This window comes from Hippocampus guttulatus, chromosome 13 (genome assembly GCF_054856545.1).
Source record: "Hippocampus guttulatus isolate MCC_2025c chromosome 13, RoL_Hgut_1.0, whole genome shotgun sequence".
Lineage (NCBI taxonomy): Eukaryota > Metazoa > Chordata > Actinopteri > Syngnathiformes > Syngnathidae > Hippocampus > Hippocampus guttulatus.
In genome coordinates, this window is record NC_141273.1 from 6,129,072 (window position 1) to 6,154,918 (window position 25,847).

At 40.7% G+C, this 25,847-nt stretch overlaps 3 protein-coding genes across 5 annotated transcripts in view; 2 read left to right on the top strand and 1 right to left on the bottom strand.

The window, feature by feature from the left end:
* Window positions 1–27: 27 nt before the first annotated feature.
* Window positions 28–7,056, bottom strand: mocs3 (molybdenum cofactor synthesis 3). Of its 2 annotated transcripts, none has more exons than XM_086127180.1 (13): window positions 6,556–7,056; window positions 4,920–5,052; window positions 4,744–4,836; window positions 4,000–4,120; window positions 3,093–3,167; window positions 2,901–3,018; window positions 2,700–2,808; window positions 2,525–2,587; window positions 1,823–1,986; window positions 1,689–1,736; window positions 1,070–1,166; window positions 865–972; window positions 28–249 (listed from the first exon to the last, which is right to left on the bottom strand). In XM_086127180.1, the coding sequence occupies exons 1-13, from the start codon at window positions 6,664–6,666 to the stop codon at window positions 92–94; spliced, it is 1,398 nt and encodes a 465-aa protein (XP_085983306.1). In that variant the 5' UTR covers window positions 6,667–7,056; the 3' UTR covers window positions 28–91. The 2 variants fall into 2 exon arrangements, with proteins under 2 accessions (XP_085983306.1, XP_085983305.1); XM_086127179.1 differs by having other exon boundaries at window positions 4,920–5,055.
* Window positions 7,057–7,176: 120 nt separating this feature from the next.
* Window positions 7,177–15,908, top strand: qpct (glutaminyl-peptide cyclotransferase). Of its 2 annotated transcripts, XM_086127181.1 has the most exons (7): window positions 7,179–7,413; window positions 10,309–10,455; window positions 10,774–11,043; window positions 12,331–12,498; window positions 13,788–13,887; window positions 15,398–15,514; window positions 15,604–15,908. In XM_086127181.1, the coding sequence occupies exons 1-7, from the start codon at window positions 7,306–7,308 to the stop codon at window positions 15,783–15,785; spliced, it is 1,092 nt and encodes a 363-aa protein (XP_085983307.1). In that variant the 5' UTR covers window positions 7,179–7,305; the 3' UTR covers window positions 15,786–15,908. The 2 variants fall into 2 exon arrangements, with proteins under 2 accessions (XP_085983308.1, XP_085983307.1); XM_086127182.1 differs by lacking the exons at window positions 15,398–15,514; window positions 15,604–15,908 and adding an exon at window positions 14,165–14,289 and having other exon boundaries at window positions 7,177–7,413.
* A 2,950-nt stretch (window positions 15,909–18,858) lies between these two features.
* LOC147196104 (connector enhancer of kinase suppressor of ras 3-like) overlaps window positions 18,859–25,847 on the top strand; it is a 46,558-nt gene continuing 39,569 nt past the window's right edge. The window contains exon 1 of the mRNA XM_086127245.1: window positions 18,859–19,092. Within this exon, the coding sequence (XP_085983371.1) occupies window positions 19,041–19,092 (52 nt within the window). The 5' untranslated portion in view covers window positions 18,859–19,040. The remainder of the gene's footprint in view (window positions 19,093–25,847) is intronic.

The following is a 25,847-nucleotide window of genomic DNA, read 5'->3' on the forward strand; positions in this document are numbered from 1 at the left end:
GCATCACAAACAATAACACAAAGAAAACAAAGATGACAGTTTATTTTATTTTATTTTTTAGAAAACATACAGTATACATGCAGGTAACATGTTAATAGTGCGGGAATTTGGGGTCGATCCACTGCGCCCATGCCATCAGGCCTCCACAGATATCTTTCACTCTGATATTGTCTACTTCTGATCCACTCATCTTCCCCAGAATTTGCACAGCCTTCTGGGAGTCGTTGCCCATCTTACAAATCACATAAACTGGAAGAAACCACAAAGATATTTTGGTGACGGGAATTTCATTCCTGTGCATCTTGACTATAGGGGACAATAAAGTTTGTTTGCAGATCATACTTAAACACAAAATGCTGTTTTGGGTATGACTAAAAGTCAAGTGTTATTAAGGAGACCGCACATCAAAAACAACAATTTATGGACTTACAACGATCCCATGGTGTAGTTGCAATGGTTAATTGCAGTAATGCCATTTAATTATGCACTGATTCACATAATTATGTCAGTGGACAGTAGACATCAACTTTTGCATTTACTAATAATGCAATACAGTGCGTAAGAAATGAGTGTAGTGTGTTGTACAAAGTCTCCACAAAGCCACATTGATCTGTATAGACACTGAATGAGCAAAACTGGCTCAAAATAACTTTTTTTCTTTCATATACAATCTTCCAAAGTAGACCAGCTCCTCAGGTTGGTCACACTTGTTTTAGAAAAGGGGTCACCTGGCAAACCCAAGGCAATCTGCTACTTGCGTTACAAAATGTGCAGCCAGCGTAGTAGTGGGAAAGTATGACCTGTGAATATGCACCGGTCCATTCCAGACAACATGCAGATAAGGCCAGCGTTTTGTCATGTTACCTGGAGGCCAACAGACACTATCCATCTGCTGTTTCAATTGGCCAATGCGCTCCTGGAGTAACTGCATATGTTCACTCTTCTTCTCTTCTAAACTTGACAGTGGTATTTCTGGCAACAATGTTAGGAGACTGACCACAAAGATAATGGCGTTTATCATGTCGCATCACACTAATTTATGTTTTATTTACAATTTCCTGAAGGATACTGAGAGAGCTGGGTATATTGCAAATGTCCACCTCCACAAGAGGGCGCACATCTAACAGGAGATGGGGCTCTGCATTGTCCACAATGGATTTGTAATCCTGGAAATACAACGAAACATTCACAAATAATATTAACCAACTCATTAAGAGGGGAGCGGGGTTTTTTTTGTTAAGGAAATTTGATTTATATCTTACAGTTAAATACGGAAATGTAAATGACTTGCAGCTAATGTGACAGAAGTAATGCACAAATTTGATTTTGTACCTTATTACAATTATTTTAACAGCTTTTCCAAAAATCGTTGTGCTCAAAACTGCTCCTAAATGGAGCCAATGACCCAAATTCAATTTAACTGTGATCTCCATCTCTGCGCTTAATAACCGTTGAAAAGTTCAGAATGTGTAGTCATATGCATGCGCAATCCACATGTAACACTCTGGATACAAAAACACAGTGTTATTCTTTTCTGTGGAAAATTTACTGGCCCATTTTAGCTTGTTTCCAGTGAGTGCTGTGATACAATCAGTTGATCAATTTTGATGAATTCTGGGAGAACATTATGAGTAATGGCTGAATAAATAACGCTTAGGGAGAGATACACTGGCCAAAAGGTTGCCTACCTGCACTGTGATTCTCTGCTCTTTGGACAAGAGGTTGAGTCTGCGGCACTGAAAAAAATGTATATTAATAACCGCATTAAACCAACTCTTCAGAAAGAATGTGGTAACTTGTTATTCATAATATCAAGGTCAACCTTATCTGTTGCGGCAGACCCACAGAAGGCTTCGTAGTCGATTAGCTGGGTTACGCTAGGTTCTTCCCCACAGACTACACATCCCAACTGCTTGGGCCGCAACCTGATGGACCGGAACCTAGCACTTTGAGCATCAAACGTCACCAGCTGCTGGCCACAGGAAGCTTACACGTTTGCTTAAGTAAAACACTTTGTAAAGAACAAACAAATAAAACAAAGCCTTTTTTTGCCCCCACATTCTTTACCAGGCTCAAAGTTCTTAAAATTTCTTCAAATTGTGGCTACATTTTAACAAGATAGTGTAATGAATTGAAGGATGTGCATTTGACACTGATCAAGTGTGGAATTAAACAACCGAGTAAATCTTTTGGTTACCCTTTTCTCAAAATGTGGTTATGCAACAGAGAGGGGCTGATTTACATTATAAGTGGCTCCACACAAGGTTCTCCATCAATTAGGTGTCAGCTACACTGGCCTGTTTTGCAACGTCCATGCAACACAGTAAACACGGCAGTGTATATATACTTGTGCCTCCATGAGTTAAAATGCTTTAATCTCCGTCAACCAAAAATCCGAATGAATAACGCTCCTCCAGTATTTGCAAGGATTTCTAAATTTGTGACAATTGAATATTACATACAGAGGAAGGCTGAAATGTACAGCAATAACAACAGTACGTAAGTCATGCCAGAGTTTAGATACAGCCATGACCAGAGGCTATCTTGAGGACCTCCAATGCTTGTAAGCAGCCCATTATGCCTGGAACTTAAACATAAGCGGAACATGTTACTAACGAACAGTAGTTAACAGGCTTGAGATGCTGGAGAAAGTTTCTACACAGCTCATGGGTTCTGAGCTTTCCCACTCCTCGACTTACCCACTCCTAGCACTCCTCCATCAGAACAATTTGTCACTGTCTCTGGGGGTGGGGGTACTGGGTAAAGACATCTGTAACAAGGGCCTCCATCATAGTTATATAAGGTCAACTACAGACAAGACAAAAAAAAAAAACAACAACAACAAAAAACTAACTTTCAGGATGTGAAGAATGTTGATTCGCAAAATGAAAATATCTTACCTGTCCCTCCATTCTGAGAGCGCTCGCTGATACTAGAGGCTTGCCACTCAGCACACAGGCGTCATTGACAAGATAACGAGTGGAGACATTGTCTGAACAATCAGCCACAATGTCATATATGAAATCAGTGAAGTCAAGGCATGTAGACGATGTTACTTCATAAGTCACCAAAAACGTGAGTTAAGAGGATACTGTTGAATGAGTTGCAAGGCATTCTCAGGTGAAAGCTGCAGGTGGTAAGGAACACACTCAACTGTTGAGTTCAACCTGTGAGATTACATTCAAATGTACAACACAACGAGTTGAAAAAAAATCCATAAATCTCACATCACATAATACATTCGGATAAATCCACAAAGTATCGTGGAAACTCTGAAGTCGATTGTACAATTCAGAATTAGGAAAAATGTCACGCCAGAAGTCAAATCACTAGTGTGCATGAGCAACACCTTCAGCATACTGTATCTTGTGAGGCTTGTGTTCTTTTGTGCCATCGCAGGTTACTAGTGAAGCAAAGAGGAAAAATATTTCTTTCTAAAAAAACTGTACAGTTCATGTACGTTTTATGATGGTGGTATTTTGGTCCTTGAATGGGTTAATTCACTTTGCATCATTTCTGAAAAGATTTCTCTATCCAAACAAACCCGGGTTCGTACCACCTTGGAATGAATTATGTTCAACCTTAAAACGTTCTACTGTAAATGGAAGCTGCTGTTCCTGTGGCTTCCTAGTGGTAAAATGGTACCCCAGTGGTGAATGCCAACCCATGTGTATACTGAGCACAGTGGGGGGCAAGAGGTGCACCAAAAGAAGCTGCCTGTGAAATGACATGTTTACACAATATTTGCAGACAGGAGTCAACTCCACACCCAAATATAACCCGTGGCGAGACTGGAAAGCGCCTTGTTTACGTTACACAGACACCATCAGGGCCCCAAATGACAGTTCAATAACATAAATTATCTAATGTTTACAAATAACTAACAAAAGAGCAACTGCCTCATTTGAGAATTGCATTTGTAAAGTTTACAGTACATTACATGAAAGATCCAAACACAAAATAGCTGACACGCTTGTGCATTACACATAAATGTGTCACCTTCGTACTGCATTGGCTGCAGACCGAGCTTTAGTCTGACCCTGGTTCTCCTCGCCATGTAGCACTTGTCGATGCAGATTACTGAGCTCCACCTCATCATAGTCCAGCAGACCCAAACGCCCTGTGGAGAAACAGAAGGAATAAATCAATGCCAAAGCCTAAAAGCAATAGAAAACCATGTAAAAGAGTGGCATCTGCTGTGCAAACATGTGTTACTTGAAGTGGGCCCTCTGAAATCAAATGCCCACGGTGCACATTTTCAGTAAAATAAGCCTCTCAAATCATCAGCGTTTTTGCCCGTGTCATGCATGATGTTACACAAGATGTCAGCCTATTGTGCAAAACTTTGGCATAACTCGTGTAAGTTTAGCTCAGCTTCAAGGGATTAACATTCTTTGGATTTTTGTTGTTTTTATTCCAAAAGAGACAGCAGCCTCAACCAGGTGTTAAAAGACCAACAAGAGAAAACACAACCATAAGCATGTTAAAAAAAAGATTTATGTTACTCCTCCATTATTTGTCATGTGTTACGACTGAGAATGTATTGTTTTGACCTCTTAATACAGTATAGTAATGTCCAGCTCTTCTAATGGACCTCATTGGAGTAAATTATGATAGTCTTCTCACTTAACCTTGATTGTCACTTAACCTTGACAAATTTTATTTTCTGTTATGTATACTGAGAGCCAAATTGGGACCACTGTTTGCTTTGGTAAAATTTAAGTGCACTAGTCGATCACATACCTATACCCGCTGCTGCTAGATACTGAGCCAGAGGACAGCCCAGTCCTCCACAACCTACAATCAGTACAGATGTCTTGAATAGGTTCAGCTGTCCTGTGGACAAATCAACTGGTGACCCCACTGGTCTGTTTTGTCGTGCCATACTCATTCTCTGGCGTGAACAGAGGAATTGTTACCTTGCACACCCAACTCTGGTAGAAGGAGCTGCCTGCTGTACCTCATGATGTCTTCATTGGAGAGAGCTGCTTTGGCTTTTAGTGGAGTGAGCGGAGTCACTCTGTCAAGTAGCTGCGGGACTGAAGTGCTGTTCTTCTGGAACACAAAATAAAATAGTAGCCTAGATACTCTGACTCATTAATTAGCGTGACGTGTAGTGCAATGGAGACCAAGTGACCTGCTTTCAAATTCTAAATCTTCATAAATTTGATATTACAGAATGCAGATAAAATCAATTATTTCAGTAGCTCAATTCAAAAAACAAATCTCATAATTGTGTGTTTGGTAGCTTGTTTTTATGATGTAAGATTGCTTCTTAGTGCAGTATTAGTGTAGTGATACATAATGCTGCCCTTCATACAGACTGCGCAGATTCAACAATTGACTCATTTAACACTCAGGAGCCTCAGTAGCATGTATAAGAACCCTTAACCGCAACAACAGCCTAGCACCTCGTCCTTATGCTGGTCACACATTGCAGTAGGATAGCACCATTCTTCAACCAGCATTTGTCACAACATAGCTATGTTGAGAACAGTATGCCCAAGCAGGTTTTCCAGAAGTGTTTGTTGTCTTCACTCCCAAATTTGGAGATACAGCAGTCTCAGATGAACACATTTCATGTCTGCCAACTGCCATTGGATTGTAGGGTCAAACATGTTCACAATCAAGTGAAGGCAGTCATGGCAACAAGGCTATGAGACTGGAGAATGGCTGTATGCAATCTGTTCAGGATTGTCTGGTCGGAGAGCCACCGGCCTGAAAACCTTGACTGCACATCTGTTGTGAAGATGGGTTACAGTACATAAGTGCTGACAAGGATAAAGGAATAATGCCACAAGGTTTTTTTGGAACACCAACTTAAGGTTTCTCTATGCAGATCATTCAAATGCAGCATGTCGAGTCTTAAAGCACTCTAGCAGGACCCAAGAAGCCCAAACAAGAGTCAACAACAACCGCAAAATAAGACGTATGGCATTGACAGAGAATATTTGGCTGGTTTTTCATGGCTGCAAACCAGATAGTGTACTTAACTCCGCTGGTCGTGCCACAAATGCTTGTTCTTGACAAATGTGGCACCACTTCAAAGGGAAACAAACAGGCTTTAAAATGGGACACTTTATTTGAAAAGAAGAAACCAATAAATACTCATTCCCATCCTTTATGTGATATTTTTATTTTGCAGTCTCGTTGAACAGAGAAAAAAATCTTTCAGGTGGCCAATTCCTTCCTAATTTCGATATTAACATATTTTTTATTGTTTCTAATGTCTAAATTTCCTGAGATTCTGCACTCTGGGTTTTCGTTGTCTTTAACCCATCTTCAAAATGATCTGTTTACAGAATCAAAACGAGTTCCGGATTTTGAATTTAAATAATCTCCTGAAAGAAAGGATGATTTCCATTACATTCAGATTTATTGAGATGCGCCGATACATTGACGGATATGCACCGAGACAGATCATGTAACTACTGTAGATAGTCCCACATTAGAAAGTGAATTAGCGGTGTTTGCAAAGATTTTCTGACGACTAACATTGCAATAAAACTTTACTGAACGTCTGGTTGACAGTCACCAAGACACACTCCTGTGTACCTTTTCGAATGCGGCCAATTTTGTCTTCAGAGCAGCAATCTCTTTCTCTTTCTCTCTTAGCTGTGTCTTCAAGTAATCCACTTCATCAGCCATCGCTGATGTAACTTCCATAATTTATACGTCAAATGTTTTTGCGACAGACGACAGCAATGCAATGTGTGAGCAAGCGCAAGAGGCACATTTCCTGTTTCGTCACGTGGTTATGACACCACGTGGTACTTTTGCCGTTTCTTTTTTTTTTTTTTTTTAGTCACAGCTTTTTTTTCCCCCCGAGGAAAAAGTACTTGTTTTTCCTTTTGTCTTTGTTTATACATCCTCTGAGAAATAACTGATAATAATTGTGTGGTTTGTTTTCACATTAAATCAATACACACAAAAAGAAAATGATGTATTTCACAAAGTGGGGTATGGAAGTCCTGAAACGAGAATAGGGAAACAATCACTATAAGTCAGTTCCACACGTACATAGCGCGCGCGTACACGCACACGCACAGAATAGGGAAACAACCACTATAAGTCAGTTCCACACGTACATAGCGCGCGCGTACACGCACACGCACACACACGCGCACACACACACGCGCGCACACACACACGCACGCACGCACGCACACACGTACACACACACACGTACACACACACGTACACACACGCAAACGCGCACACTAGATAATTGTGAGCGCTCCCTGCCGCCTTTCACATGATCTGAAGTGTGTGAGGCAGAGAGGGAAAGAGAAAGCCTCAGAAAAGATGGCTGTGTGGGACAACGGTCCTTCAATTCTGCCTTTTTTTGCCACTGTTGCCATCTGGGTTACATTCATCCACTGCTCTAATGGAGTTCCCTGGACACAAGAAAAGGTAAGCTAATTAAATCCACTGTTAGAACGACACTCAAATGCAGTGATTGTTTACTGGAGTCATTCAGTGTTTTTTGTATCAATGTTAAATCAACATCATAGTACAGTATTCGGAAACAATTCCTTTTAGATCTCAAATATAGTGGTGGTTTTAAAGCTAGTGTGGCTCTTCTGAGTCTCTTTGGAATGACACCTTATTTTATTTATTGATTTAATTTTCAAAATGTTTTGTATTTAATAGTTGTAACTCAATATAGCCCTATGTTATAATAATAATATAAACAACAATAAATGTACTTAGAAGAGCCACGCTGGCTTTAAAATCACATCCTTATTTGAGAGTGGTGTTATAGTTAATCTAAAAAGCTGGAGAAGTATGTTAAAAAGGACTGGCTAACAAGTCGTCACCGGAGCGTTTAACATTAAAGCAAAACATGGCCTACCTGATTATGCTTCAACATTCCTGCTTCTCATGTTCTTGTGGTTTTAGCTTGCATGTTGTTGCTATGGCAGCACTGTCATCATCTTTGATCTTCCAATTGCAGGGCTTGGTATTTATAGATCTCAAATGGACCCCACCTTAACCCTTCTCAGGGTTCAGTAAATCCTTTGCAGGGCCATGTTCTTGTGTGTGCAACCACATAATGATACTGTACATTGCACTGTATGCTACGTTGTAATTATAAAACCAAAGGCAGTTTTGGGACATATCTATGAAAGAAGACCTTTGGAGACCAAAACTATGAGGAACAAATTCTGCTGTGCATGTCACGCTATCAGGGCGGCACAGTGATGACTGGTTAACACGTCCACCTCACAGTGCAGAGGTGCAGGATTCGTTTCCAGACCCCGGCCTTTCTGTGTGGAGTTTGCCTGCCCCCCCCCCGCGCCCATTCCTGTGTAGGTTTTCTCTGGGTACTCCAGTTCCCTCCCATATTCCAAAAACATGCATGGCAGGTTAATGGAACATTCTAAATTGTGTGTAGGTGTGATTGTGAGCGCGGATGGTTGTTCAACTATGTGTGCCCTGTGATTGGCTGGCAACCGGTTTAGGGTGTCCCCCACCTGCTGCCCAAAGACAGCTGCGATGGGTATGAGCACACAGGTGACCCTCGGAAGGATAAACAGATAAAATAAATGGATGGATGTCACCCGATCATTACAAATGGATCTTTTCAGGGAGTGTTTATGCGGGGTTTCTCAACCTCAATTGAGCCAATTAAGTCATGAATTTTACATGAGAAAAATATCACAGCACACCATTTAACAAAAGAAAAGCACTAGTTGTACACAACCGATATGCTTGCAGGAATTTTATTTGTGTACAAGATGAAATTTGATTGTATACTGTTGGTGATTTTTGTGTTTAGACTTTTTTTTTTTTGCAACGTTTGACCTTGAAAATGGGAAGAAAGTGAGCCATTACTCTTAACTTCGTATTAGGCGTTTTCCGATCCAGCTATTAGTGAGAAAATAATCTAATTTCTACTGCATTATGAATAATAAATATGACTGGGGGAAAACTGTCGAGGGTGAATCAGTCTAAAACAAATGGATTGTCTTTGGCTTGCTCAGTTTTTAATGTCTGTTTCCAAGACAACCATGTTTCTCTGCAGCCTGAACTTTGAGACGAATTCCAAGTGGAATCAGACGATCAATATGTTTTCCCCACCCATGATTGTATTGAGCACTCACAGAACAAACTTGCAGGGACACTGCTGAGCTTTCTTTTTTAGTCAGTCAGGCAGTCAACAGCCAGCCATAAGGTACACCCGCACAATGCAAAGAGATTGCCCTATTAAGTTTTGATTAACACAGCCAGGAAGCTACAGTTTAACCTGTGTTTACTAATATTAGAATTATAGCAGTGGGGTTGAAGAGAAATCATTTACACATGTTTCTACTATTTTGGTTACCAGATTTTGCTATGTGAGAAGGCAATGACCTTTCCACACGACTGCTCTCTAGCACGCATCCACTCTAATTGGCTTTTTTGCTGCGTAGTGAGTACTTACTCTTAATCATTTCCAATTGTGTGATCAACAGGTTTTTGAAGTGTGCAGTCTGTGTTTGTAGCAGTGACTCATCGTATTTTCGTTCTGGGTTTTTTTTTTGGCTGGAGTGAATATACTGTATATCGGGGTACTCATGTACAAATCCTACAGGGCTACAAATAACATTTTCAGTGAGGCCAAGGTCCATTTATCGAGAGTGGTGATGTCACATGCCACATGCAGTATTGTAATCTACACTATTTCAAACAATTATGTCCTTTTCATTCAAAATAGCAACAAAAATGCCGAGTAAAATAAAATGTAATTTGCATTTTGACTTAAAATAAAATGATTACTTCAATAAAATAGAACATGGCCGCTATCCATGAATCCAAAACAAATGTATCAGGGCTTAAGACTTTCATTTATTTATTCATTTTATTCTGACCACAAAAAAAATACAAGAAAAAAAATACATATATGGGGTTTCAAACTTCAAATCTGTACCGGTGTGTGTCTGCATGTGTGCGTGCACGTGTGTGTGTGCTGGATATGCGCTGGCCTCCACTTACTGAGTATCCCCGCACTTTTCATCTTTATTTTTATGTAATTCCATTTTGAAACCAGAGGCAGCAGTGCCAGGGCACACTTTGACCACATTGTTTTACAAACTCAACTCAACTCAACTCAACTGTACTTATAGAGCACTTTCAAACAGCCATCGCTGCATACAAAGTGCTGTACATGGAGCAATTAACATATACAACAAACAGTAAAGCAAATCGGTAACAAAGACAACAACGGTAACAACAATATATTAATCAATCAAGAAAGAACTGAGGGTGACTGACATGCTGAAAAGACAAAATTAACATAAACAAAAACACTCTGCTTTTGTTCAGTTACAGCACCGAGCGATCACGCTTACATCTAGTGAGATCCAGGCGGCCCTGTCACACACAGACCTGACACAAATGTGGCAGAGGGACCTAAGACCATTGCTCGTGACCAGGTATCCAAGCTCCCCAGGCAGCCAGGCGGTGCAGCAGGTGAGTTTGATCATCAAAGCTATGACAACAATGGCATCATAACCTTGGGTCTGGACAGTGATGTCTCAAGAATCGAATCAGTGGTGGTTCCACTGGACCTCAGGGCTGCATTTAACAATAAGATGCAGCTACAGCTATTGTGAAAGCACTATATGAACAAAGATGTCCTGTATTGTAAGTAATTGTATTTCAGGTAGTGTTCAGTAAAAGGGGCAAAACATGTAAACATGTATCATAAGTAGATTACACAAAACAATGAAAATAATCAATGCAGCTAAGATTGACTATTCGAACAGATTATTAAATTTTTTTTTTCAGCATATTAAATCAACCCTGGGTTCTCTTGGAGCAGGCTGGGAAGTGACGGAGGATAGTTTCAGGTCACAGACGCCTTACGGACCATTACCCTTCACCAACCTCATTGCCACCCTCAACCCATTAGCCAAGCGCCGCCTTGTCCTGGCCTGTCACTTCGATTCCAAGTATTACCAACAACAGGCGTTTCTGGGTGCCACCGATTCTGCTGTGCCCTGCGCCATGATACTGGAGCTGGCAAGAGCCCTTGATGAAGAGCTGAAAAATCAAACGGTACGGTATGCAGCTTAAAGTGAGAACATAAAAAAAGATCTGGGAACGAGATATATATATAGAGGAAAGGGCGGCCCGGTAGTCCAGTGGTTAGCACGTCGACTTCACAGTGCAGAGGTACCGGGTTCAATTCCAGCTCCGGCCTCCCTGTGTGGAGTTTGCATGTTCTCCCCGGGCCTGCGTGGGTTTTCTCCGGGTACTCCGGTTTCCTCCCACATTCCAAAAACATGCATGGCAGGCTGATTGAACTCTCTAGAATTGTCCCTAGGTGTGAATGTGAGCGTGGATGGTTGTTTGTCTCTGTGTGCCCTGCGATTGGCTGGCAACCGATTCAGGGTGTCCCCCGCCTACTGCCCGAAGACAGCTGGGATAGGCTCCAGCATCCCCCACGACCCTAGTGAGGATTAAGCGGTTCGGAAAATGGATGGATGGATATATATAGGACAAGCTGGACAAACATGGTACCTCAATAATATCAACATTTTGAGACATTTGTGGGGAAAAAAATGCACAAAACATGTTCTTATACGTAATGTTGATTTGCTGTTCAGCAGTTTTGTGCCTTCTTTGAATGGTAATTCTTATGCAAAAATGTCATTTGCACTGGAAAGAAAATCAACAATATGTGGTTATTTTGTTGTTTGCTTGAAACCGTTGGTTGTTGGGTTGTTGACCAGAAAAACAAGTTTAGTCAATGATGAACATTGCATCTTCAAAGAGAGCAAGCCATTTTCAACTTTTTAATTTGGTAAAAAATAAATAAAAATGAATAACACTTGCACGTGGGGGCTGACCAAAAGATAGATATGTGAAAAAAAAATCTAAATTGTGACATACAAGGTTCCGGCCTGACACCAGCAATACCTATAAAAGCATAAAAGAGATTATTATTTCTTATATTTGGGAGCCTGTATCAAGACAAAAAAACCCCCAATTTAAATTATATAATTGTTCTGATTTTAAAAAAAGAGTATCATTTACAATTATGTAATAGTCAACATTCAACAATATTCAACAAACAAATTCCAGTAAAATCCATCCTTCTTTGTAGATGAGAATCTATTTAGTGAGCAATTTGTTAATGGGGTTTTGGTGTATCATGTTAAACAGCAGCAACAATACCGTACAATGTTTTTTTTTGTTTTGTTTTTTTGCTCTGTTTTGTTTTTTAAGGGCAAAAGAAAAAAATACCTCCACTAGACGGCCGCACACCATTTAGAATCTTAAGTGGTGCTGTAAATAATTGTGCTGACACTTTGTTTCCCCCCAACCCCCCCTGTACTGCAGGCCTCCTTCCCCAACCTGACTTTACAATTGATTTTCTTCGATGGAGAGGAAGCTCTCTACCATTGGACACCTTTAGACTCTTTGTATGGCTCTCGTCACTTAGCACAGAAGATGGCAAACACCCCGCATCCTCCAGAAGACACCGACACCAATCAGCTGGACGGGATAGTATGTCTCTCTTCACCACATCTCTAACCCTGACCCTCACACACTGTCACACAGACACCTGAAGGATGAATTAATACACACACACATGCACACACGCACGCGCGCACACACACACACACTATCTGCAATGGATATTAAAAGATTTTTTTATATTACAATTCAACTAAGATAAATTATTTCTAAAATATTTTTTCCCCATGAACGTAACTTACAACCAGAGCAACTCAATTATTTTTGACTTAAAGTGGTGCATAGTGTTGCACACCGTCTTACAAGCGGAAATGTGGCTGTGTTCAGAATCAACCAATCACATTCAAACTCCTCTTAAATGAGCATCAGAGCACATTAGGCACCATTTAAAAGTGCCTCTGATTAAACCCAAATAGATTTCAGATGCCCTATTTGCTTTTTATGACATTTATTTTCTTTGTAGAAGTCTGAAGTTTATGTGCAAACTCTTCACTGATATTTGAAACAGTTGATAAATCATTTTTATCATGGGGTGAATTATGAACTGTTCAACCTTGGTTTCATCAGCCTATGACACATTTCCCACTGTCAAGTTTTGGATTGTTCCAGAGTAAAGAGGATCCCACAAAAGCAGACATGGGTTAAAGGTTAAATTACAGAAAACACAATACTGACAAAGTACAACCAAGGTCACTGGTTAAAAAAAGTGCCAGGATAACACTAGAGAAATACAAATTGCTTGATAAAGGCAAACAGGACTAAATGACGAACATCGCTTGTCATAAAAAGACAAGGAGATCCAATTTTGAGAAATGAATACAAATAAGAACAATACTTCCACCGAGAATACATAACGTGAACAACAGCGCAATGAAACAAAGTCAAGAACATCAAACAATTGAGACATGAGTCGTGAGCAAGGCAAGCGAATTATTCAACACCAGGCTGTCAGCGAGGCAGAGCTTATAAAGGCAGACGTGTTGTGACTGTGACAGAGTTTTGCTCTTTGTTCCCTTGTTGTTGTTTGATTTTTTTTTCCATGTGGATCTGGAGCCTTATTCAAAATGAAAGGAATTATGAGCAGTTCCAAATACCAGCAGAAGAACTCCAGGCTTTTTCAAAAGAAAGAAACATGCCTAATAATAATAATAATAGATTTTATAGCTGAAATGTACACCTCAATAACCTGATTTTTGAACAGGAGTGTATAGCCTGTTCATATCTGTGTATGCATTTGTCGCCACAAAGTACACTGTGTACAGTCAGAGAGCGTTTGCTTCAAGGACAGGAATTAAGCACGTGTGTTGCTTCTCCTCCAGGATCTGTTTGTGTTGATGGACCTGATCGGGGGCCCAAGTCCACGGTTCGGCAACCACTTCCCAGCCACAACGTACTGGCTCTCCCGGTTGCAGAACATAGGTGATTGATAATAGCACGTGCCCCTGTTTTGGGGTTCTTCTAACATCCAGCAATACACAATACATAGTTTGAATGAATTAAGTCTAAGTGTTAAGTGCCGTGAGGCAAACAAAAGGGCTCGGACCCAGGAAGCAGAGAAACACAAAATTACTATCTTCAGAAATAAAACCCATATATTCAAGAAAACAAAGTAGCAAATGAAAACCACCTTATTCAGGGAAAGACTCAAAGATTGACTAGATCACCAGGTGACTGTAGAGTTTGGAACACGTGGCAGGGGGAAAAGGGCAGCAACATGGCAGGACACAGTATGGAGGTCAAGGATCTTCAAGCGAAGAACAAGGGGAGAAGCTGGCTAAATAGGCTGCCATCTACTCAGGCTGATGCGGATCAGGTGAGGGGGTGAGTCTCCGCCTCCGAATTCGGGCCCACCTCTCGCCACGCTCCAGCAAAGCAGAAAGGGAGAGGAATGCAGAGAAACATGGCAAAGGTGAAACAGAAGCATGACATCACCAAAACTGGTTCAGCCGGTCTGAGATCTGCGGAGAAACTTTGCTGTCGTCACATTTATCACAATTATTGCAACGATTCGTGAACAACTTAAAAACACATGGACACACTTAAATTATTACGGAATTTATTGCAGGATAATTTAGGATTCTAGGGCTGCGACTATCAATTATTTTAAAGAATTGATTAATCTGTAGATGATTTTGTTGATTATTTGATGATTTTTATTTTTTCAAAAAGAGGACATTCTTTCCAATTGTGTCAAAAAGTGCACAAATATAAATTTGTTATAATACAGTTAATTGTTTGCCCATACGTAATATGTCAGAAAATAAGCACAAATGTTGATCATTGTTTTCCAAAGTAAAAAAACAAATGTTTTGTTTTGGTTTAACATGTAGACAATTCATTGTTCCGCCTCTTAGAAAATTCAGACTTGGCTGTACGTGTAAACTGGAATGTAAATGATTGTTTGTCTGGATGTGTCATGCGATTGACTGGCGACCATTTTAGGGTGTACTGTACCCTGCCTCTCGCCAAAAGCCAGCTGGGATAGGTGACCCTAATGAGCCCTACCACTAGTAGTGGTAGTGGAAGTAGTAGTAGTAGTTGTAAACTAGATGCACTGACACCAGTTTATTTTCCCCAAAAATAAACTAGTCAAGACAGTTGCCCTACAATACTGCTAAGACAAGGAAAATAAATCCAAAATGAACGACTAAAACCCAATGTAGTACACTAAGATTAACAACAGATCAACAAAAGAATTTCTTTCAAATTTAGGGGCAGACACACAGACCAAAAAAAAGTATTCTTTTTAATGTTTTAGGAATTCAATTCCCTGATTGAAACAAGCTCTGAAATTGTCGGTTGCAATTGTAATGCCATGACTAATATTGCTGCTTTCACCTCCCAACCGTCATCTCATTTTACGGTCCATTGTCATAATTAGAAAATGATGGAACAATGTACACTGATGCCTTTTCCTGTTCATGGACAGAAAAACGTCTCCACTCTATGAATCTACTTGCAAATCATCCTGACGAAATGGAATATTTCTGGCCAGATCGAACTGTCGGCCGTGTTGAAGATGATCATGTACCATTCCTGACAAGAGGTATACACCCCAGATAATGGGCTATACTCGAATATGTTGGCTCATATGGCTGATGTCTGATGGGTAACCCTCCTTTGCTTCTTTATCAGGTGTCCGCATCCTCCACCTTATTCCCTCCCCCTTCCCTCGTGTGTGGCACACGTTTGATGACAATGAGCAGAACCTGGACCGCTCCACCATTGATAACCTCAACAAGATTTTACAGATCTTTGTCCTGGAGTACCTTAATGCCCCACCTGCCGATACTATAAATGCAATGACAAACATGTAATTTTATCATTGTACATCATTTTTAAATATTGCACATACTGTATGCGAACCTATTATTTGAGATGCAAGGTTGAACTTTAAACCCTGACTATAGAAACAGATGCATTTTGTTTACTAATCTCGATATATTGGCTCACGAGTGCTTATGAAATGTGAGACATGCAACAACTTGCTCTGCAACGTCCTCTGCTTGAGCCTAAAATCAAAGGAGTAACGCTTTTTTTGTGACGACGCCTCATATTGTAGAAGCAAATCTATATACCCTGGATTTGAGGCTCGGTTTCAATTTAAATTTAAAAAAGTACCATTTAGTCTCGTACAGCACAAATTACATTATAAGTTGTGCGATGAAGCTACACAAGAACACACATAAACTTTAGTGGTGTTTTATCTTGTTATATGCGTATCAGATGGTGTATTTTAACTACAGGTTATGTGACATTCTGTCTTCTACAGTTAATCTGTTGAATGTTCATAGAATAATTCATTCATGGGGATGATGTAAATTTACAGTGTATATATTGCAACATCTTTAGCCTTTCATTAAGATATCCTTTATTTGTCCCGCAATGGGGAAATTACAATCAGAATTCAGAAAGGAAAACGCTGGGTAGGGAGAGGGAAAAAAAACCACGCTCGAACTATCCTCTTCTGAGGATAATTTAAGTCCAGGATAAAAAAAGACCCTAGCACATAAATAAGCATATGACAGTTACAACAAGTCACAAGACATAACATGTAATAAGGGGGAGGATGAATGGGAGGGGGGGGGGGTGACCGCGACGCGGCCATCCTGACCAGCTGCACGGACACACGTGCGCTCTGCAGATCGAACCACGTCACGGGGGAAAAAGAATCGGAGCGATGAAGACGGTGATAACAAGGATGTGTATGCGCGTGTGGTTGTCCAGTTGTGTATGTGTAGGCGTGTACAGGTCATAGCTGCTTCGTCGAGGTCTGCTCATCATGAAGACAGTCCCGGCTTATCAGTCCATGGCCGAGAAGGAGGGGGGTGATGGTGGGGGCCCTAGATTCCATGCGTACTTCCATCCAGGGGAAAGGGCCAGATAGCGTTGTTTGTTTTGGAGGGACGGCCGCCAACAATTTCAGACAGCCTTGAGTCCGTGGTCTGTATCTCTTCACTGGCGCCGATCAGCCGAATCCGAAAACTCTTTCCGCAGCGCGGATTCCAACTTCTCCATGTTGTTGTCGATCGCGCGGAGTCGCTCCAAAACCGCAACAATATTGTGGTTGAGCTCAGTCCCCGCTTGAGTCTGAGTGTTGGACATCCGCGCCAAACCATCCAGAATGACCGGCAGCTTCTTCACTTCCAATAAAGCCGCTCCCGTCGGTTGAATTTTGCGATAGAACAGAAAGCTGCCAACACCAAACAGCAGCATACCTGTTATCAAAAGGCCAATAATGTAGATGTCTTCCACATCCTCCACGGACAGTATTGCCAGGCACACCGGTCTCCACTTTCTCCATGGATCCAGGGCGTATCCGGCAGCAATGTCCCCGAGGGGCAAGCAGGCTTCCCACTGCCTGCTCTTTTCGTCGATTGCATCGACAGACCAGCCAACTAATTCCATGGTTAGTTCTTCGGATGAAAATACGGTAGGAGGCTAGGAAAAAGTTAGACAAAGACAGCACAAAGACTAAGTGGCGAGCAGGGAGAGGGTGGGGGGTGAGGGCAGGAGCTGTGCAAAAAGCGTCGAGAGCCAAGCAGAATCATATGCTGTCTTCTAAGATAGCAAAATGAATAACATCCTGTGCTGTTGTACTTCATTTGCCTACCTTTATTTATTTTCGTGATTATTAATTTTAATCTGATTTGATAAGGGACAATGCCAGAAGTGTACTGTCTGTACCCTGAGTCAGAAATAAATGTTGCATCACAATACAAGGAAGCACATGCAAATTTGTCTCATCTTAGTCTTCCAGTGGCCTTTAGTGTGAGGGAACTTTGCAGCAGTCAAATTCATATTTTCCAGGGTCAAAAGCAAACACTGTACTTACCATATTTCTGGTTTTGTGGTGCTCAGATTTTTCCTTTTTTTCACAAAGATCACAACTACAACAGTTCCTTAATTCTCTCAGTGTAGCCCTTGCCGGAAATCCACTCTGTTCAAATGCCTTCAATCCAGCCCACCTCCCACAAAAACCGAGCGTGCCTCTTTGCTCCACTTACTGTCGTTAGTTACATTATACATTACTATGTCTTGTTGCAGTCTCGCACGATAGTTTTTATCGGATATTAAAACAACATCGGCCGGCCCGGTGGACAACTTGTAGTGCGTCAACCTCTCAGTGTAAGTTGTATTACATTCAAGTTTAAAAAGTTCTTAAGGTCTCAATCAATCAATCAATCAATCAAAATATCAATTGTTGTCAACATTACTTGACTGTAGTCATATCGTTTTTGGTTGCGAGCCTGGTTGACTACCAGCAGAGGGAAGTAGTGAACTACTTCCATTATTCTGACAGCGCTACAGTGTTGATGGTATTTTGGATAAACGAAATTCTAAATGACAAGTTAATATAAAAATAATCACTTTCTCAATATTAGAATGCACCATTATGTACACTGATGTTGAGAAACATACTGTACATATTTTACACTTGTAGAATAACACTTCTCAGTAAGATAATTAGAATTTGACAAAATAAAACGTGGTGAATAATTGCATACACTGGGCAAGAGAATATACAGGTATAAAAAAAGAATGAATTGAACAGGCGCGTTCAGTTTCAAATAAGACCGGTGATTGATTACTCCAGACGTCATAACGATGCATTTAAGGTACCTCGTAAATTTGATAAACAATTCAATTTCAAACGCTGTATCTAAAATAAACGGACTGGTCATTTGTTTGAAAATGCCCATTACATAAGAAGATCGAGTTTTCACCCAAACTATTTTACTTTTTATTATTATTATTCTTATTATTATTAGTTATACAAGCGAAAGTCTATACAACTGCACATAGGTCACGTTGTACGTGTTATTTTTCCGAACTGTCATTGAAGAGGGCACAGGTCCCACACGCGCAGTGGCTGGTGGAAGAGTTTTAATGTGGGGGATTTCACTACTGCTCCTCTTCGCGTCATGCGAATTGTTTGACAAATGAAGAGACGCACTTTAAAAGAATGAAAACAAAGTTATTATACGGATGCGACAGAAAAGCGGACACTTAGCTCTTCCTCAAATAGCTTCGCCAAAATATTTTTGCACGTATACGCTACTTAAGAAGCCATGGAACCGATAACGAAGTGGACGCCGAAGCAAGTTGTAGAATGGATGAAAGGTAAGCCCGATACACTTTCGCCTTGTTATATTAAGTTAACTTCGTATTTGTCAGAAAGTTTCCCAATGTTAACCTTTACATGTTTAGTCGGTACCTGCGAGTTTCGTAGAAACTGTGACAACAGTGCTCAATAACGTCAGTGCCTAGCATTTCACTTGTCAATGAAGCAGTATAGTACTTTCTTCTACGCTGCTGTTTATTTGTGCATCAGTGACAGAAAGTGTCTGTAAACAAACTAGTGACTGACAATCTCAATTTGCGGGCAATACACTGGGCACTCTGTCATTTACAAACTTCATCTTGCGATCCCCCGCCCCACTCCTCCGGAAAAAAAACAAAAACAAAACAAAAACACCAATGTGCAGTCGTTGCTTATTTACAGTAAACCGGCTTTGGCGTTTAAAATCTGCATTGAAAAATCACACTCGCGTGGAGCACTGTTAAGGGTCTTTCACTTGTCTTACACAAACTTTTAGAGGCCAGTAGCATGTTTGCCATCAACTGCGAATGGCTCTTTCTACCTGGGTCCAGTCACTGCAAAGCTATGTGCGCTTAGACATGTCAAATGGTATGTGAAGTATGGGTGGAAAATATTCCATACTCCATTTTGGTAGTGTGTACTGAATGACCAATGAGACTTGTAAGGAAATTAATTTCGGTTTGTAGTTATAAAAAAAAACAGACTAAAGTGTCTTAATTTCCCAGATTATACCATGACACGTTGATTTTGGTCACCTTGAAACCAGTCTGCATCATTGGTTGGTAGCTCAAAAGGATTGTGGTGAGGGGGTTCGTTTCAGTGAAAAAGGCCGAGCCAGGACACGCATGCATGGTGGGATTAGTCGACACAGACCCCATTGCTCGCAGTCTCCGATAGACAAACTCAGCGGTTGTCTATCGGTCATATCAACCAAATTTTCAGGCCATGACAAATCAGGTCAAATAAAGTGAAAAGACTACAGGAGTATTTTGTTTCACCTTAACATACATGAAATGATATTTAGCTGAGCCACACCAATGTGTGCAGGTTTGTAAGAAAATAGGCAGCTGTGAGTCATGGTCAGCTCAAGCAAGAGGGATTGTCTTGTTTTCGTCCTTTCAACAAAATTAATTATTTCTCCATAACATTGTGCTCCTTTTATTGTGTATAGTATCTTTTTTTTGCCATTGAAAGACATCAGGCAGAATGACAGTGTTCGAATACAAGTGTAATAAAATGTTGTTTAGAAACAGTCGTTCAGGTTATGAACTATGTACCTGTATATCATTGAGGATAACAAGCGCAAACACTGTTAAAGTTCTGTCTTCCTCCTTTTCTGGATGTATTGAATGTGACGGAAACCTTTTACATGCGTCTTTACATGGAAATTGCACCGCTGTAGTTTATTGCAGGTTCCAAAGCACGAAAGAGACAAGACCAGCAGTTTGGATCAGTTTGCAGCTAAAACTGTCTTGTCTAAACAGCCTTTAGTTGCTGCTCCGCGTAAAATTTAACCCACAGGAAAACTGTATGCATTTGTCTCAGGTTGTTTTTTTTTTCGTAAAGGGACAGGGAAGTTCTTTGTGTATTGAAGCAGTTGTTAATCACTTTCATTGTTGGAGGAGATCAAGCAGTGGCTGGTGGATGTTTATTGCCAGTGAAAGGGCAATTGGTTCTTTCAATCCAAACACTGTCGTCTTTTGTCTTGCAGACTCGTGATGCCCTAAAGCACCACAAGCTCTGATCTTTTAGCTGGACTAGAGGTGTTGTGCATGTGATCAGTGTGTCACGTGTTACCCATTAGGATGTGATAAAGTTTTATTAACTTATCAATAAACAGGATGGCAAAATCTTATCAAAAAAATATCAAGTACAAATTTAAGGGTCGGGTTAAAAAAAAAATCACAAGTGGTGCTTCTCACTTCCATCCCTTTCATTTTCCAAATTTAGGAGCCACATGGCCGAAGCTTCAGCTGTGAAGGGTTGGCACCACCCAAGGGTTGTAAAGCTGCTGAAGAGTTTCTCATTTTACCAAACATATAACTTCTTTTCCATCTCCCTTGGTTGGTTTGTTGTTACTGAAAGTAAGGCTGCCAAATTTTGATAAGGCATTCCAAACATTCAAAACTGCACAGCTGCAGTCTGGCGGCTGGCGTTTAACCAGTATTTTAACAATCTCAAACTGTGCTTGAACATGTGACAAAGTATCTGGATGAACTGGAAGTTCTTCAGTGTACTCAAATATTAACAATTTATTTATTTATTTTTTATCATGGATGAAATGAGCCAAAGTAAATTATCAAGTTGTCTACTTTGATCGCACGCCTCCATCCCTTAAACCCACTGACCTAATATTTACACCATCTGACTAGACTGGTTTGCCTCAAGCCACTAATGCAGTAATGTATGACATGGTTAAATATGGGTTGATACACATAAGGGAATTTGCATCCAACGTGAGCAAAGGTGTGGATATCTCTTTCCTGTTTTTCAACTAACATCAAAGTGCCAAAGAGGTAATTAGCTTTTTACAGAGGTGACAGACATGGCAAGCATTCTTTACTTTTTGAATAGTTTGTGCTTGGAAAAAGAATAAGATTGGTTCCCAGTCCACACTTTCTAAAGCTACCTGTACATCAGAAGACTTTGAGAAGATTTTTGAAAAGACCCTTGCAAAACTATCTCTCACACCTGTTCACATTTAAAGACAATTTATAGGGTTTTTAGTCACAGCCTCGTCTCAGACTGAGGTTTTACAATGGCTGTCAATTTTTAAGGGTCAGTATTTACAAGACCACATCAAGATTCTTCAGACATTCAGGATGGTCCAAGTTCTTCGGAGCAGTCATGTTTTTCCCGGTGCTGCTCTTGTGATTGTTTGCAAAACATAGCAGAATGAATTGGTCAGCGTTTCATTATTTTAATCTCAATCCTCATCGGATGTTACTGCCGTTATTATGTACCAGGTTTTTGTTTGTTTTCTGGAGCACATAGGTGATGTGGTTACGTTACCATGCAGTGGTGTTAAGATAAAAAAGATAAAAGGCTTGGCTCAGTCCTACGTGTGCTTTAAGATAAATAAGACCAAATGTATTAATGTGTAGGTACTAATATGCCTCAAACTTTTGAAATTGCTCGTTGTCTCATTGTCTGAAGCGTCAGAGTTATGACAGTAGCTAAAAATGCGTTGTCGTCCGCAAACACTTGCAAACCTGCGCTACTCAATTAGATACAAGCTTATTAAGTCTGTGACTGTCATTCAAAGTGGACTTGCGCAACCAGTTACCATGTAAACAAAAAGGCAGTTCCAATTCATGCCTGAAGTTGCACCCATAATTCATGCAAAGTCTCATGGGGCCTAACAATAAAGTGGAGTGAGACATTGGCTGCCAGTGTCTTAAAGCCAGTTGTGGCGTTCTATTAATGCCGAATCTCACGAAGTGGTGCAGGCCTGAAAATGTGTGCGTGCTTAGCGAATGTTGTTTTTTTTCCGTCAGGGTTCGTTCAAGGTCGCAAATAGTCGCAAAGATGTTCGCCAACAATATTAATGGTCTCAAACATTTTTTCTTGTTTCAAATACATTTTTAACATGTTCAAAATTTGGCAACAAGAAAAAGAGTTTGCAGCTATTAAAACAGTTTTGCAATGTCTGGCAAATGTCTTTGCAAGTCTTCACAACTGTTTGGAACACTGAATGAACACTGATTAAAATAAATAAATATATATATGTGTGTGTGTGTGTGTATGTATATGGTTACGTCTGCACAAACGTACAATCCTTCACTTCTCAATGACAAAGGGACTTTTTGGATGGGAGAGTACAGATTCCAATAGTTGGTATCGGACCGGTACCTGGCCTTATTTCAAGGTATCGGTACTTCCAAGAAGGGCCGATACCAGTATCAGCTGCCCTTCTGTGGCTGTTTTACGATTAAGAACTGAAGGCATGAATGTCCAACAGATGCCTTTTAAGATGCAATTTCTGGAAATATACGGATATTAACCTGCAACCATTGTCAGGATAAGCGGTTTCATTTCATTTATTTAAATGAATCTCATTATGTGTTCGATACAAAATATGTATTTTATGAAAAAATGGAAAAAAGAACATTGCCATTAGCTGCATGTGATTTTAAGGAAAAGGGCTACATTGGGATATGTAGGTATATAAATGATCCCTGTTATTGTTTTTGTGGACATTTTATGTATCAAAAGTAGCAATGGTGTCTGGACTTGGTATCGGTGACTACTGCAGTTGAATTCTTGTGCTGGAATTGGTCTGAAAAAGTGGTATCGAGCATCCCTAGGTTCTATAGTTGGATAACATATGTAATTGCCAGTAATCACCTTATACTATATACCATTAATATCCATTGATATGCAGATATCTGTAGATTTGAGGGGGAAGTGTTGTAAGAGGATTGTCCCCGGGAAGAGGTGACTGACTGCGATTGCCATGTGAACACCCCTTATGCCTGGCACCCCAGTGGTTTGTTTCTCACACGGCCTCGTCTTCCAGCCTTACAACCGCAGGATCGTCACCATGTGGGAAGAAACTAATCAGTAGTTAATGTCATTGTTCTAATACGGTTTTGAGGAACTGACAAAGAAAGGTAAATTAGGTTTTTGTCATAATGAAGTGTACCTCAGCAACTAAAGATGCCATTCACATGCTAATTCAACCCAGTTTGGTGCAGGCTGCATTAACACTGCTGGCGACGACTGTGTGAAGCACAGTGAGAACTCTTTATCAGTAAAATAAAAATTTGTAATCATATCCAACAGAGAGTGCTCCCCAATATCCCTTGACAACCGTCCTTCGATCACCTCGGCTTTCATTCAAATGTGGAATGTGCATTGCAAATCTCGTCGATCATCTCCGCTTAGCTATTTGGCTACGGTCTGTCCGAAGCGCATTGGCCTGTGAAATGCTCTGTTTAAACTCCACGAATCAATGCTCCAACCTTAGGTGGCACAAGTGGCACAAGTGCAAATATGGGTGACATGCCGCCTGACCTCTCGTGGAGGGAAGTCAAGCATGAATGGTGTGTTTGCAAGCCAAGTTCACTCTGCCAGTCATGTGATTGAAGTTGTTCCAATAGACTGAACATCTCAGACAGCTAACAAAACAAATTTGCCCTTGAATAGTGTTGGAGTTTTGGTATGCCTGTCTCAGTATTGCAATCGAAACAGCGTTAGCGCACTTACACTCAAATGACCTCGGAATGCAGTCACTTTCTGCTCTGAGGATGAGCAGTCAAAACAAGTGGGGAGTGTTGTGTCACTCGTGTCGGAGCCATAAGTTGCCTTTATAAGGTTTACACTTCCCTCACCAAATACTGTACTCATCAAGCGTTCACCACCATTTTATGGTAGAATCTTGTCAAACTATTTGCAGTGGGTAGCTTTGTGAACTCACAGTTGGCTTTAGTTGGGCACTGGGTGAATACCATAACACAGCTTGTTTAGGACATGTCGAGACATGTCTGGTTTTCCCAGTTCTCCGCTCCAACCGTACACATTCTGCTGTTTGCACAGTTTTAAAATCATCCTTTTTCTACAACATACAATTTAATGCTCTCTTTTTTTCCACTGATTTACAGAGGAACTATTTCTAATCCATTTTAATCACATGTTGGGAAAAGGTTATTGCTCTCTGAAGGCTCCTATTGCTTCTGAATTGTCATGCATCATGTACCTTGTGTGTACTGACCTATATGGAACTGCAACGTTTGAAATTGTTTTTCATTGTAATGATGGTCCGTTGATTCAGTACGTTCAAGGCCTGCCATTGCAATGGCTCCTATAACCTGAATAAATGGATTTTTGACAGATTGATCCTGAAGCGTAGCCTACTTACTCTAAACTCTGGTACCTGTTTTCATGACTCATATTACCCGTGGCTGCCACTGTTGGGACAACTGTTTACCTTCTCTTTTGTTTGGTGCAGACACCCTGGCAAAGTCTCTTACCTGCCCCTCACCCTCCCAACTGTATGCACAGCCTTGTTTTAACTGCTTTCAGTCAACACTGCATTTATCATGTACAGTACATGAACCTGATAGGCCCTTTCTTCAAGTGTCATAGCTGTAGGCGGAAACCGGCAGCAGGGTTTGGCAAGCGTACAAACACACATCACCTGAAAAAAGGCGAGTGGTGCGTGTTTTTATTGAGAGGCATTTAGTTGTGTGCGTATGTCTTTGTTGTCTTTAATTAGAATGAGTGGTAAAGTACCACAGTGTGGCATGTGTGTGCTTGCGGACACATAATGGCCAGCAGGTAACACGTCACTCACCCTTTGCATCAGAGAAACCAGGATTTCTCCTCAGCTCACTGTTTCACTTGGCAGTAAAAAAAAACAAAACTTGAAAGCTTTAGAACCCGATTTGTGGGGCAGGTTATCCTTCGGGAGTTTTAAGGTAATTGGCAAGTTCTGATCATGCAACTTTGCCCGTAATTCTTTGCATTAGACATGAAGTTATAATCAGTTTAATTAAAAGCATCTGTTCCATAAAATATGGATGTGAAGTTTGGCTCGGTTTGAAAAACATTTCGTGTTTGTATGACAGCATCCACATTTCTATGGCAAACTAAATGAGTGGGACACATTTCAGCTACCAAAGCTTTACTGTGATGCAAAATCAGTGCTGGTCAATTGGTCTGCACTGTACTGTCATCAGTACGCAGGGCCACCCTCGTCATGCAGCTTCTGAGTGAATTGAAACTGAACCAGCGAAACCATTGTTCCACACTTACCTGTGTGTCTTTGGCTGGA